Source organism: Ovis aries, chromosome 10 (assembly GCF_016772045.2).
Source record: "Ovis aries strain OAR_USU_Benz2616 breed Rambouillet chromosome 10, ARS-UI_Ramb_v3.0, whole genome shotgun sequence".
NCBI classification, from domain to species: domain Eukaryota; kingdom Metazoa; phylum Chordata; class Mammalia; order Artiodactyla; family Bovidae; genus Ovis; species Ovis aries.
The window spans coordinates 11,562,309-11,577,201 of NC_056063.1; the positions used below are offsets into that span (position 1 = coordinate 11,562,309).

Sequence of the window (14,893 nt, forward strand, 5' to 3'; positions counted from 1 at the left end):
CATCCTCCACTTACTGCCCAAGGACCCCCCTCCCCACACACTCTGACCTTCAGGATTTTTCTGAAGGAATCTCTGACAGCATATTTTATCTCTAAGTATCTCAGCATATGTATCTGAAAGATAGAGTCCAATACAATGCTATTATCATACCTAAAAATGTTAACATTCTTTATCATCTGAAGTGCTACCTAGGTCTCATAATTACAGCTTATAAACTGCTCTATCCCCTCACCAGCAGCCCTGCAGCCTCTCAAAAGCGTGGTACTCTCCCCTCCCCCATTCTGGAGTAAGGGGAGCTATAACATCCCTTCATTTCTCATGACCTGACTCAGACAGGTATGGAAGAGTTAAACAGAGGCTTGGGTTGGAAGATAAGAAAGGTAAGAGAGAAGAAACATGAAAACAGCAAATCTGTCAAAATATGGGTTATTTTCTGGATCTAGGTGCTTGTCTGCATCTCATCGATCAGCTGCCTTCAAGTCCAAGCCCAGGAGTGAAGCACTGAAAGGAAGAAATGATTCCTTCTCCTAAAGACACAGGATCTGCTTTCCTAGTCTCTGTTTCTCCTCTGAGGACCAGTATCTTCCTTGGCTGCTAAAACCAGGAATAAACACTCCTTCAGGGAAGACTCTGGTTCCCAGCCCACAGAGAGTGTGGCCTCACCCTAATGCAGCAAGAAAGTAGATCAGAACGCACTGCAAAAACCGTGTTAGCTACACAACACACCTATATATGCACAGAGGTGGTCACTCTGTTATACAAAACCCAAAGATCACAGTCGGCGATGAGTGGAAACCTCTAATTGAAGTAATCTAATTCCCTTATTGATAAGGGAAAGACAAGTCTAGATTCATTAAAAACTTTCACTGAGCTGCTCTGAACAAAGATGTGAATATATGAGAACATGCTTTGCAAAATATAAGAGGACAATACAAAAATTAAGTGTCGCTGGTCAATGTTCTCAGTGAGGATGCAGTCACTTGATGTGTGACATTAGGCAAGTCACTGAACTTCTTTAATTTCAAGTTCTTTTTCTGCTGAAAATTAAGTGAGACAACGTACTTTTACAAAGATCTACTATGTTAATATGATACAATAAGAAGTAGACAGTGCCAGTTTGGCGGTACTGTTGCCCCCAAATGCATTATCACATTCCATCATGAGAAAACATCACAGGAATAGAACTGAGGGACATTCTACATGTCTGACCAGTACTCCTCAAAGCTGTCAGGGTTATAAGAGACAAGGAAAGACAAAGGAACCATCACAGATTGGGAGTGCCTAGGAAAAAATGACTACCAACTAATCGCAGTGTGAGATTCTAGATAGGATCCTGGAACAGAAAAAGGACGTTAGTGTGAAATGCGTGGAATACAAATAAAGGCCAGGTTTAGTTGATAATACTGTGAAAAATGTTAATTTCTGGGCTTTAAATTAATAATAAATATTCAAATAATTTTTACTTCCAAATAGTTTATTTTCTCAAACACCTCCAACATCCCTGGCCAAGATAAAGGAAAGTTTAAGTGTATAAAAATAAAAATGCATGCATCAGTTTCCAAAACTGATGAAAAAAAGTACCACCTCAACACTTACACAGTGAACTCTTTGGTTTGAAATATCCTGCTAGTTCTGACTGAAGAAACCTTCCTGAAACCCCAGCACCCTGTCCTACACTTGGGTCATGGCCTCCTATTCTGCCTTCTGCGGCAGCAGTAACAAAAGAGCTTTCCTATCTTTGGCCCCACAGGCAACCTCTCGCTGTTACCAGGAGTGCAGAGCTAGGCACACACACAGTGCTCAGTGAAGACCTGGTGAACTGAGCTGGTTTGGTTCCTCTCACACACCTCCTCTCTTGTCGAGTTCATCTCCGTCTATTTAGGAAAGAAGAAGGGGGAGGTGAGCAGGTGCTATGAACCACAGGCAGACCAGAAGGGAAACGGCACTGCTTTCTCCCTGCAGGGCTCTAGCTTCTGCCACTAATGACGCTACTCAAAACCGAGTCGGGAACGTTCTTCCAGCCCCCAAGTCACAGAGAGAAGCCAAGGCCTACGATGACGCTGCTCGGGATGCACAGACCTGTGACGGTGATGTCGTCCTCATCCTCGTCAATGATCTCCTCCTCAGCGACGTCCAGGGAGCTCTCGGTGATCATGTCATTGGGCTCCTCTACACAGGCCAGACCTGCATAGCTGTTAAGAATATCAGCACCAGGAACATGCTCCACAATGACGGCGGGGAAAATAGCTGGATCGCCAAGCTGGGAAGGCAAGAGGGGAAAAAGATTAACCAAGCTTTGCTTTTACAACCCAAACTGTTTCATACTGGACATCAATTTAGTTTTCACATCATCAGCTACTTGTACATTGACAATCCTAGGCTACAGAGAATATTCATCTACTATGACCAAATAAAACTTTCATTACTCAATTTTGGGCCTTTTTTTTAACTTTTCACTTTGGGTTGGGGTACAGTCGATTAACAATGTTGTGACAGCCTCAGGTAAACAGCGAAGGGCCTCAGCCATACATACACATGCATCCGTCCTCCCCCCAAAACCGCCTCCCGTCCAGGATGCCACATGACACGGAGCAGTTCCTGTGCTTCACAGCAGGTCTTTGCTGGCTATCCATTTTAAACACAGCGGAGAACGTCCCGGTGGCTCAGTCACGCCTGCCATTGCAGGTGGCGTGGGTTTGATCCCTGCTCCAGGCAGTTTCCACATGCCGCGGAGCAACTAAGCCCGTGCACCGTAACTGTGGAGCCCGCGTGGTCTACAGCCTGTGCTCTGGAACACAAGAAGCCCCTGCAGCGAGAAGCCCACACACACCCCCGGAGAGCAGCCCCGACTCGCCACAACTGGAGAAAGCCCCGACCGCAGCAACGAAGATGCAATGCGGCAAAAAGAAAGACCCCGTGTGTCATAACTAGGACTCAGTGCAGTCAAATAAACTTTTAAAACAGATAAATAAATATAGCAAAGTGTACATGTCCATCTCTAACTCCCTAACTATCCAATTTGGGGTCTTAATAGCCAAGTTTTCACCAGGAATTTCTATAAAAGTATGTTTTTAAAGTGAACTAAACTAAAAACAAAAACTAGTATCATGAATAAGTGGCATACGAATAAGCATACAATTAAATAAAACCTCAACCAAAGGTTCTTGGTCAGAAAAAGATCTGTGAGCTTAATAAATATTACATCGTCACTTGGCACACAGGCCTTGTTTAACAATTGCTTTTGACTGAAATGGGAAAATTAACTTTCACTTTCTATTCAGTCATAAGATCAGGGAATCTGAGAACTGAAAGAGCTCTATTCCAGCCATCTCATTTCACAGATGAGCAAACTGACCCAGAGAGACTTTTTAATAGCCTACTCAAATATCAGTTAGTCATGAAAAAAATTCAATATTAAAGTGAAAATCAAATAAAATATGCTTTCTAAGTATTTCGTTGTTGTTAGTCGCTAAATTGTGTCTGTCTCTTGCAACTCCATGGACTGTAGCCTGCCAGGCTCCTCTATCCAAGGGATTTCCCAGGCAAGAATACCGGAGTGGGTTGCCATTTCCTTCTCCAAGGGATCTTCCCCACCCAGGGATCGAACCTGCGTCTCCTGCATTGGCAGGTGAATTCTTTACCACTGAGTCATCAGGGAAATCTCGCATCTAAGTATACATGAATCATAATACTATGTAATAAGGGCTGTCTATAAAATAATTATTTCTTAAAGTAAAAAGGCAGATACTTTTTAACTTGTTTCATATTGCTCTCCTTGTCATATGGTAAGAGCATTATTCATTACACTTCATATTAACATTTCTCTGCAAATCATCATCTCCTAAGCCACTGCTGCTGCCACTGCTAAGTCACTTCAGTCGTGTCCAACTCTGTGCGACCCCACAGATGGCAGCCCACCAGGTTCCCCCGTCCCTGGGATTCTCCAGGCAAGAACACTGGAGTGGGCTGCCATTTCCGTCTACAATGCATGAAAGTGAAAAGTTAAAGTGAAGTCCCTCAGTTGTGCCTGACTCTTCACCACCCCATGGACTGCAGCCTACCAGGCTCCTCCATCCATGGGATTTTCCAGGCAAGAGTGCTGGAGTGGGGTGCCATTGCCAAAGCCACTAATACATATTGAAGTCTATTGATTTAAAAAAATCAATTAGTGATAGACCTCATTAAGTTTCTACCTTTTACTTTAAAAATTAAAAAACTTCAGACTTTAGTAGCACATTCTCTTACAATCTCTGTAAAAGTAGAATTCTCTTACAACCTTCATTCATATTCCTCAAACATTAATACTTAATCACATTTATCGTCCTCTTTCTATATTACTCTTTCTATATCTATAGGTTTTAGGATTTATTTGAAAGTGGAAAACATATTGACCCTTTAACCTTAAACACTTTAGCATATATTTTCTAAATATATGATCATTATCTTATATAAAGATAGCACAATTATCAAAATTAGGAAAGTAACCTTGATACAGCACTATTATCTAATCTATAGGATTTACTTAAATTTCTCCAATTGTCTCACTAATGTCTTTAACAAAATTTTTTTTAATTGAGATCAAAATCATAACTTTCATTTGGTAAATATCATGTTTCTTCATGACAGCTTCTCTAATTTAGAACAATTCCTTTCTTCTCCTTTAATCTGGAGCAGTTCTTCAGTTTGTCTTTCATGATCTTGACACTCTGGAAAAATAAAGGCCATTTGTTTCATAAAATGTCTCCCAATTTGGGTTTGTGTGTTAGTAACTCAGCAAGAATACCAAAAAAGCAACGCTGTGTCCTTTCAAATACACCTTATCAGGAGGTCCAAAATACCGTTTAGTCTCACTATGAGTGACATTAACTTTGATCACTTATTTAGTTTGGATGCAGTCTACCAGACTTCTCTACCATTACTGTATTTTCCTTTTATAATTAGTAAATATCTTATGAGAAGACAGCTCATGTAAATATCCTTTTTCTTAAAATATGTAGGGTGAAAATATTATTTATGACTTCATTATAACTTAAGCATCCTCAATCTTTAAAATTAATATGTTTGTAGCAGTGCACAGAAGTTAAACAGTACTTCAATCGTAAAAATTTAATTTACCCAAATTAAATATATGATATCATGGGTACTCAATACCATCCATGCCTTCAAGAATGCTATGTTCTGAAATTTATGAATAATATTAATACTAAAGCATATTTGGATGGTTTTATTTCAAATGTTTCTTCCTATTTCAAGAGGAAGTTAGTGAGAGGTAACCAGCTGTCCAGATCCTACGTTTTGAACAGAAAGAGGCTCAAACATTACAAAGAAAAATACACAGGGAAGCGCTAGAGGGAGTATCACATAAAGGGCCCCAGGACAGCCACTGCCTTGCACTTCTCTCTTTTGAGAAGGAACTGTCACACAAGCAACCCAACCCAGCAGGGCATGTGCTTGTCACAACACTTCTTTTCTTCTCTCCTAAGAGCTCAAGTTAAGCTCCTCATCTAACAAGGCTAAGCCCAGAGTGAGTTAATTTTCATGAATTCATTTTATGCCACAACAACTCTACACATCAGGTAAGGATATGGCTTACTATTTCTATCTATTGGCAAATGAAGAATTAGACTAAGAAATTTTCCCAAGCGGACATCCCTAGTGGTCCAGCGATTAAGACTTCGAGCTTTCATGCAGGGGACACAGGTTCAATCCCACATGCCATGCTATGTGGCCAAAAAATGAAAATATTTAAAAAAAAATTTACCCAAGATTAGCACTAAGTCTGGAGAAGACGATGGCACCCCACTCCAGTACTCTTGCCTGGTAAATCCCACGGACGGAGGAGCCTGGAAGGCTGCAGTCCATGGATTCGCTAAGGGTCGGACACGACTGAGCGACTTCACTTTCACTTTTCACTTTCATGCATTGGAGAAGGAAATGTCAACCCACTCCAGTATTCTTGCCTGGAGAATCCCAGGGACAGAGGAGCCTGGTGGGCTGCCATCTATGGGGTCGCACAGAGTCGGACACAACTGAAGCGACTTAGCAGCAGTAGCAGCAGCAGCACTAAGTCAGAGACAGAGGCAGTTCAATGCAATTCACAGGAGAATCCCTCAAATGGAAGCAAAGAATTCCTCCCTACCCACATGTATTTGGCTCCTGAAATTTGGAGAGTGAGTATTTAGACTGTGGCTATTAAGAGGGATAGCTCCAAAATTTTTCTGAATCCATACAGTTCCCAAGTTTCAGATAACTACAGATGCTTGTTACTACTCTACCTCATCCCAGTCCCTTATCCTGGAAGTGGATTGGAGCTGACTGCTCTGTGTTAGGAAACACACAGTCATGTACTCCTATAACCAACACTGCTTCCCTGGTGGCTCAGATAGTACAGAATCTGCCTGCAAAGTGGGGAGACCTGAGTTCAGTCCCTGAGTGGGGAAGATCCCCTGGAGCAGGGCATGGCAACCCACTCCAGTATTCTTGCCCGGAGAATCCCCATGGACAGAGAAGCCTGGCAGGCTACAGTCCATGGGGTCGCATTGAGTCGGACGCGACTGAGCGACTAAGCACAGCACAGCAGTGCCCCTCTCCAGAAGCAACCACTGAAGCCAGTATCTTTGTTCCGTAACAGAGGCAGTCTATGCATAGTCAAGTATATTCTAATTTGCTTTAGACAATCATTTCTAGGTCACTTCCAGGTTTTAGTGCGCCGGCTTGCAGCCGCCTGCGCTCAGATATGCAGATACCACCACCCTTATGGCAGAGAGTGAAGAGGAACTAAAAGCCTCTTGATGAAAGTGAAAGAGGAGAGTGAAAAAGTTGGCTTAAAGCTCAACATTCAGAAAATGAAGATCATGGCTTCCGGTCCCATCACTTCATGGGAAATAGATGGGGAAACAGTGGAAACAGTGTCAAACTTTATTTTGGGGGACTCCAAAATCACTACAGATGGTGACTGCAGCCATGAAATTAAAACACGCTTACTCCTTGGAAGAAAAAGTTATGACCAACCTAGACAGTATATTCAAAAGCAGAGACATTACTTTGCCGACTAAGGTCCGTCTAGTCAAGGCTATTGTGGTCATGTATGGATGTGAGAGTTGGACTGTGAAGAAGGCTGAGCACTGAAGAATTGATGCTTTTGAACTGTGGTGTTGGAAAAGACTCTTGAGAGTCCCTTGGACTGCAAGCAGATCCAACCAGTCCATTCTGAAGGAGATCAACCTTGGGATTTCTTTGGAAGGAATGATGCTAAAGCTGAAGCTCCAGTACTTTGGCCACCTCATGCAAAGAGTTGACTCATTGGAAAAGACTCTGATGCTGGGAGGGATTGGGGGCAGGAGGAGAAGGGGATGGCAGAGGATGAGATGGTTGTATGGCATCACCGACTCGATGGACGTGAGTCTGAATGAACTCCGGGACATGGTGATGGACAGGGAGGCCTGGCGTGCTGCAATTCATGGGGTCGCAAAGAGTTGGACACGACTGAGCGACTGAACTGAACTGAACTCCAGGTTTTAAGATGTACTTTAAAGGCACGGATATGAAAACTGTCTGTTTACAAGCTTACATCAGAAGAGATTACTCATATTTGATGGGCTAAACGCGGCGGGGTGGGTGACCTTCTGGCTTCGCTACTGTTATTAGCTAATATTTATTAGCACCAGGCATTTTGCTCACTGCTTCACACGGATTACCACCTTATGCCATCATCACAAAAACCCAATAAGAAAGGCATAAGATTATTTACCTTATACACAGGAAAATGAAGTCTCAAAGAGAAGGAAAACAGTTCACTGTAAATGGAAGAATCTTAACCTAAAGAGGACTCCAGAGACCAAGTTCTTTGCCTTTTCACTATTATAGCCAGTCTGAAGCATGATGCTGTTTTGTTCTGGAACTTTTTTTTTCCTTTTACGTATTTACTTAGCTCTGTTTAGAAACACAGAATAGGTGAGGAGCTGTGTTTGGGGCACGACTTTCAATGTTATCTTTTTCAAGGACTTCTCCAATCCAACTCTACTATAAACCATCTTGAGGGCACAGCCAGCTCCTGCCACTCCCCAGGGACTTCCCAGGATCACTCCCAATCTGGCCGTACTGTCTTCTCCTTCTAGACACTGGCTCGTCTCATGAAAAACACAGGCCACTCTTCTCTAGTCCACTGAGATGTGTATTCACAGTTGTTCAACTCTTAATTTCTCCAGGGTGCTGTTAATTCATGTACAATAAACAGACCAACTCTGCATCTCAGGTAACCAGCCTCAATCTGTATACGCAAAATAGATCCAGGAAACCCTTCTCGGGTGACTGGAAAGACCCTTCCACTATAACCATAAAGAGAAGGAAAACAGATACTCCAGAAACGCCTGCTGCGGATCTGGGCTCAGGGTAAACTCCTGCCTTATAAACTGATTGACTAAACTCACTGACTACTAACTGAGTCATCAGGAACTTTAAAACTTCATAACCACACGTTCTAAAATTCCTTGTAGAGCATCCCTGGGGGCTCAGTGGTACAGAATCTGCCTGCCAATGCAGGAGACACAGGTTCGATACCTGGTCCGGGAGGATCCCACATGCTGCAGGGCAACTAAGCCCCTCGCCGCAACTGCTGCAGCCCAGGTGCCCTGGAGGCTGAGCTCCACTGCAAGAGAAGCCTGCACACTGCACCTGGAGGGCAGGCCCCGCTCGCCGCGACAAGAGAAAAGCCGGAGGAACAATGCACGCCCGGCACAGACAAAAATAAATTAGAAACAAAAGTTGCTTTAAGTAATAAAATCCCTGATAAAGAAATGGACCCTAATCTCTTGAGTGAAAAAAAAGATGGTAAAATTTCACATACTGAATTTTCTAGTTTTACATTGTTAAAAATAAATAAAATATGGGGACTTGTATTAATTTGCTGTAGCTGCTGTAACAAAGGACCACAGGCGACATGGCTGAAACAGCAAAAATGTACTGTCTCTCAGTTCTGGAGTCTGCACGGCTGCTGTCACAGCAATGGCAAGGTCAGTTCCTGAGGGCTGTGAGGGAAGGGTCCATCCAGGCCTGTCTCTTTGGCTTGTAAATTGCCCTCTTCATGTTCACACAGTGCTCTCCCTGCACGTGTCTCTATCCAAGTTTTCTCTTCTTATAAAGGCACTCATCATATTGGATCAGGGGCCCACCTTATTCCAGTATGACCTCATGTTGTATCCACAACAATCCTATTTCCAAGTGAGGTCACATTCTAGGGGTCAGGGCTTCAACATTTGAATTTGAGGCGTGAAGGGCAATTCAGACTATAACAAGACTCAAGTTAATTTAGCTTTAAGTCTCTCATTTGATATCTAAGTCCTCGACCCTAAACAATCTCGATAGCTTATGGCAATAAATGCTAGTCTCAGTTGTGCCCATGGGCTGGACCCGGCCAAGCTCTTCTGTCCATGGAACTCTCCAGGCTAGGATACTGGAGCTGGTTGCCATTTCCTTCTCCAGAGGATATTCTCGACCGAGAGGTCAAACCCAGGTCTCCTGCATTACAGGTGGATTCTTTGCCATCTTTATGGCAATTAAAATATATACATATATATATATATATATATATATATAGCCATGACATTAAAAGATGCTTGCTTCTTGAAAGAAAAGCTATGACAAACCTAGACAGCGTATTAGAAAGCAGAGACATTACTTTGCCAACAAAGGTTCATATAGTCAAAGCTATGGTTTTTCCAGTTGTCATGTATGACTGTGAGAGCTGGACCATAAAGAAGACTGACCACTGAAGAACTGATGCTTTTGTACTGGGGTGTTGGAGAAAACTCTTGAGAGACCCTTGGACTGCAAGATCAACCCAGTCAATCCTAAAAGAAATCAATCCTGAATATTTGTTGGAAGGACTGATGCTGAAGCTCAAATACTTTGGCCACCTGATGTGATAAGACTCTGATGCTGGGAAGGATTGAGGGTGTGAGGAGAAGGGGATGACAGGGAACGAGACAGTTGGATGGCAACACCAACTCAATGGACACAAGTTTGAATGAGCTCCGGGAGGTGGTCAAGGACAGGGAAGCCTGGTGCGCTGCCCTCCATGGGGTGGAAAAGAGTCAGACAAGACTGAGCAACTGAACAACAACAAAATAGTAATTCAGGAATAGTAACAGGAATTGTTACAATAGTAACAATAGTAACTTGTTATAACAGTAACAAATTCAGGAATGTAACAATAGTAACAATGAATACATTCATACATATTCTACATATACCATAAAAATAATATATAAGAATATATATAAAATAATATATTCAGAACACATATAAGACTATATAGACAGAATATATATAATATATATACAAGAATATATTATATAACATGTATTATATGATATATATAACATATTCTTATATATATAAGAATGCATTCTTATATAAGAATATATTCATATATATATATACACTTATTACTATTCCTAAATTAAGATTAGATAGTATCCTTCAAGTTTCTTTGCTGAAGACCATCAAAGTCTATCTACCTAGTTTTGCCATACCATTTCAACCAGACTCCTTCCTAAGATTTATTTAAAACAAGAATTTCAGGAAGGTCAGAGCTAACCATAAAATGGCCACATTTCTAATAGTTAGCAATAAGATGTAAACTTCCTTTAAGAAATAAGGGACTCAACACTTTACTGATGATCAAACAAAAATACCACATTTTATTTGGCTGGCTACTTAAAAAATCTTTTTCTCCAAATCCTCTAAATCAACTTTAAAACCTCTCCTCTTTTAAATAATTGTATTAAATAAGCATCTCCTCTTCGGTACCTTTCACTTGAATCAGGGAATCTAAGTAAACTCTATCTGTGGGTATCAACCCTGACTATACACTGAGAAACATCTAAAAATATCAGTACCTTACCCTGCTGCTCCTGCTAAGTCGCTTCAGTCGTGTCCGACCCTGTGCGACCCCAGAGATGGCAGCCCACCAGGCTCCGCCATCCATGGGATTCCCCAGGCAAGAACACTGGAGTGGGTTGCCATTTCCTTCTCCAATGCATGAAAGTGCAAAGTGAAAGAAGTCGCTCAGTCGTGTCCGACTCCCTGCAACCCCATGGACCGCAGCCCACCAGGCTCCTCCATCCATGGGATTTTTGAGGCAAGAGTTCTGGAGTGGGGTGCCATTGACTTCTCCTACCTTACCCTATATGGGACCAAATATATCAGAATATCTAAGCATTATGACCAGCATATGTTATCAAAGCTTCTCAGATGATTCCAATGAGAATGCAGAGGTCAGAACCACTGCTCCTGAGAATTACAAGATTCTAAACTGCATTCCTGCGATTTCCCTGGTGGTTAAGACTCTGCCTTGCCATGCAACGGACAGGGGTTCAATCCCTGGTCAGGGAACTAAGATTCCACACGCCACGGGGCAACTGGGCCCAAGCCCAAGTGCAACAACTGAAGAGTCCACGCGCTGCAACCGAGACCCAGTGCAGTCACATAGATTTTTAAAAATTTAAAAATAAACTGCACTCCCTAAATTGAGTCAACTCTTATTATTGATGCCAATGTCTGCTTTCCTAGTAATCCAAAGAGATAAGCAGTTATGTTATTATGTTATGAGATCTTTCGCTATTTGGCACTTGCAGATTACTTTCCCATTTGCTTTTGAAAGAGAATCAAAATAAATCACAAACGATGGGTGGGAAGAGAGAGGGAAGGCTTCTGAGAGCTGGTAAAGAATCTGCCTATCATGTGGGAGACCTGGGTCCAATCCCTGGGTTGGGAAGATGCCCTGGAGAAGGGAAAGGTTACCCACTCCCGTATTCTGGCCTGGAGAATTCCATGGACTGTATAACCCATGGGGTCACCAAGAGTCCGACAGACTGAGCGACTTCAACTATTTCCATAAAGAAATTAAACTACAGTAATAAACTGTAGTAGAAATAAAATGACTAATACAACAACAAACAACAGACTGACTTTTGACTGTTTTGCAGCTTTAGTGGAAGTGTTAACAGCTCCAGACAGAAAAATGCAAATACCAGTTTCCCTTTCTATTAATTTCAGGTAAATTTATGACATGTGATAAAAACAAAATTAATAATCTTTTTAGCAGCAAAAATAAAAATCAAACCAACTGTTAGCAGAGAGACAATTCCCCAAATTTCAACAGTGTCCACTATACAGTGACTATTTGTTGTGGTTGATGATATATGTGGCAATACCATCAAGTTAAAAAAGAGAAGATACCAATCTCTAAGCTGTATGGTACTACTCTGAGAGAGCTTGCTTATTTCCCCAGTATACCACAATCCAAGCCTTAGGCAGATATTTAAGGAACTATGGATCACTATTCCAACTCAATTATTAGGTTTATTCAACAAGTTTTGGGATATAAAAAAGCAAAAGAATTTTCAGAGAACTTGTTTGCCAAGCTTCTCCAACAGCAGAGCTCAATCTTGTCAGAGGCTGTTGTGAAACATCCTGCCAAGATCCTTATGAAATGGCTTAAAATGAAATATCTATCAAATGCTTTCCTAAATGAAAAGCTGGTTAAAAACAGTCTAAAAATCTCCCCAATGCAGGGACTTCCCTTGCAGTCTAGAGGTTTAGACTCTGCACTTCCACGTAAGGGCCACAGGCTCAATCCTGCATGCTGTGCGGAGTCAAAAGAAAAGAGATTCCCCAATGAAAACAATCCTTCTCAAAGGTGAGACGCAAAATGAGCACACTTCCAAGCTGCTTCTACCATTTCTTGGAACTCCAGTCGAGGCAATACTGGGAATAGGCTGGGGGCCCACTACTCCCACTACTCCACTACAGCCTTCAGCGGCCCGCTGCACTCCAAGGCCACTTCAAAGAACACACAAACTAATCAGCACAGTGCACTTGCTCCAGAAACCTCTCTTTAAGAGAAATTCCTGTGCCCTCTTTTCCAATCAGAACGCTGTCGAAGCCTCATCCTATGAAGACACCACTTTGAAATGACTTCCTTCACCTTTGATTTAAAAAACAAAAACCCGAGCCCTTGCTATATCAGAACAGGATCTGACAATATTCACCATGCAGCAAACGCACCAGAAATACACACGGTGAAAACTTTAAGTGCTCAGGCTCTAGAGTCAGAAGGACCCTATTTAAGGCCAGATGGCACAGCGTGGCCTAGGTGCTCAAACTCAGGCAAATTATTCAGTCTCTCTAGGGTTTAGTTTTTGTGTCCAACTAAAATAAGAATATCTTCAAGCTGTAAAAATTCAATAACATGTAAATATATCACTTATACTGCATGGCATATATTAAGCATTCAACCTATCTTCTTGATAAAAATCCTTCAATATTTGATTTAGATAAAAACAAGCACTCTAAAAACTTGACTTCCCACACACATATATATATGCACACACAAATATATACACACATATACAAATCAAATCACACTGTACACATTTTAACACTGTTATATATGTAAATTGCTTCTCAATATAGCTGTTTGTTGTGGGGGAGGGCGGAGCCTGACTTACTGAAATCTTACACTGACAAGCATGGTTTTTGTTTTGTTTTGTTTTGTAATGTGGCCATGCCACTCCACATGTGGGATCTGAGTTCCCTGACCAGGGATCAAAACTAAGCCCTCTGCATTGGAAGCGTGGAATCTTAACCACTAGATAGACAAGGCAGTCCTTTTTGTTTTGTAGTAAGAATAAGTCCTCTCAGAAGACTAGTGCATGAAATACTATCATCTAATGTGGCTGTAAGTACCAGCTAACAACATTCGGCTTCAACTAAAAGCAAAAGCTGGATACATATGTGTGCTCATGTTACGCAAATTTATCAAACTGTACACTTAGGGCCTGTGTATCCTTGTGTTTATGCTATGCTCCGATAGAAAGTTTAAAGAGCAGACGTTCATATGCCAGGAGAAACAAAACTTGGAAAGGTCTTTAACTCAGTATTCTCTAGTTCCCTCAGCTCCGAGCACTGTTCTCCCACAGAGGTGAAAGGAGCGCAGCTAGGGGGAGGAGACTGAGACCAAGCCAAACACTAGAATAACCTTCCTTCATCCCCTCCTATGAAACGCAACAAAATGCAAGAAAATCTTTAGCCACAGCACATCTTGGTGAATACACATGCACAAAATTAGGGTGACTGGGGAACAAAATGAGTCAAAATCATAATCCTTTATACAAGCTCCCATGGTATATATTTTTTTAATTATTCTGGCGGACTTCCCTGGTGACACAGTGGATAAGAATTCTCCTGCCAATACAGGGGACGTGGGTTTGATCCCTGGTCCGGGAAGATCCCATGTGCCATGGAGCAACTAAACCCATGGGCCACAACTAGTGAGCCTGTGCTCCGGAGCCCATGAAAGCAACTACTCCAGCCCGCGTGCCTTACAGCCTGTGCTTGGTAACGAGAGAAGCCACTGCAATGAGAAGCCCTCGCAATGCAACTAGAGAAAGCCTGCGTGCAGCCCAGCACAGCCAAAAATAAAATAAAAAGTACTATTTTAGGGGACAGATTAATATATGAACATATCTGTATTCCAAGAGTATAAAACATCACCATCCCCCTTTCTATATAGTTCCCATCACCAGTAACTTCCACTGTTACCAATTTCCAAAGTGCATTTTAAATGTTTTCAGGAACTGATGCACATAAAACAAGCCAGGATTGTGCAACTGGTCTCTGGGACCCAGCAATAAGTCCTTGGAAAAGGATTTTTCACAGCCAGATTCTCAGCATACTTTCAAAATCTGTCATTGAAACAGCTTCATTACCTACAAGTGAAACACTTCTGTTGACTGGCTCAAGCTCTCTTTATAGGAACTGAACCCTTCTAGTCTCATTTTAAAAGAAAAGGAAAAGCTGTTTCAGCAACCAGGCAGCAAGTCTTGGGGAG

General features: G+C 42.0%; 1 protein-coding gene across 18 annotated transcripts in view; it reads right to left on the minus strand.

The window, feature by feature from the left end:
• The window catches only part of ELF1 (E74 like ETS transcription factor 1), a 117,158-nt gene that overhangs the window by 26,328 nt on the left and 75,937 nt on the right, over positions 1–14,893 (minus strand). For all 18 annotated transcript variants that reach the window (XM_060394267.1, XM_060394261.1, XM_060394266.1 and 15 more), the window contains one exon: positions 2,080–2,260. In XM_060394267.1, coding sequence (XP_060250250.1) covers positions 2,080–2,260 — 181 coding nt within the window. The remainder of the gene's footprint in view (positions 1–2,079; positions 2,261–14,893) is intronic.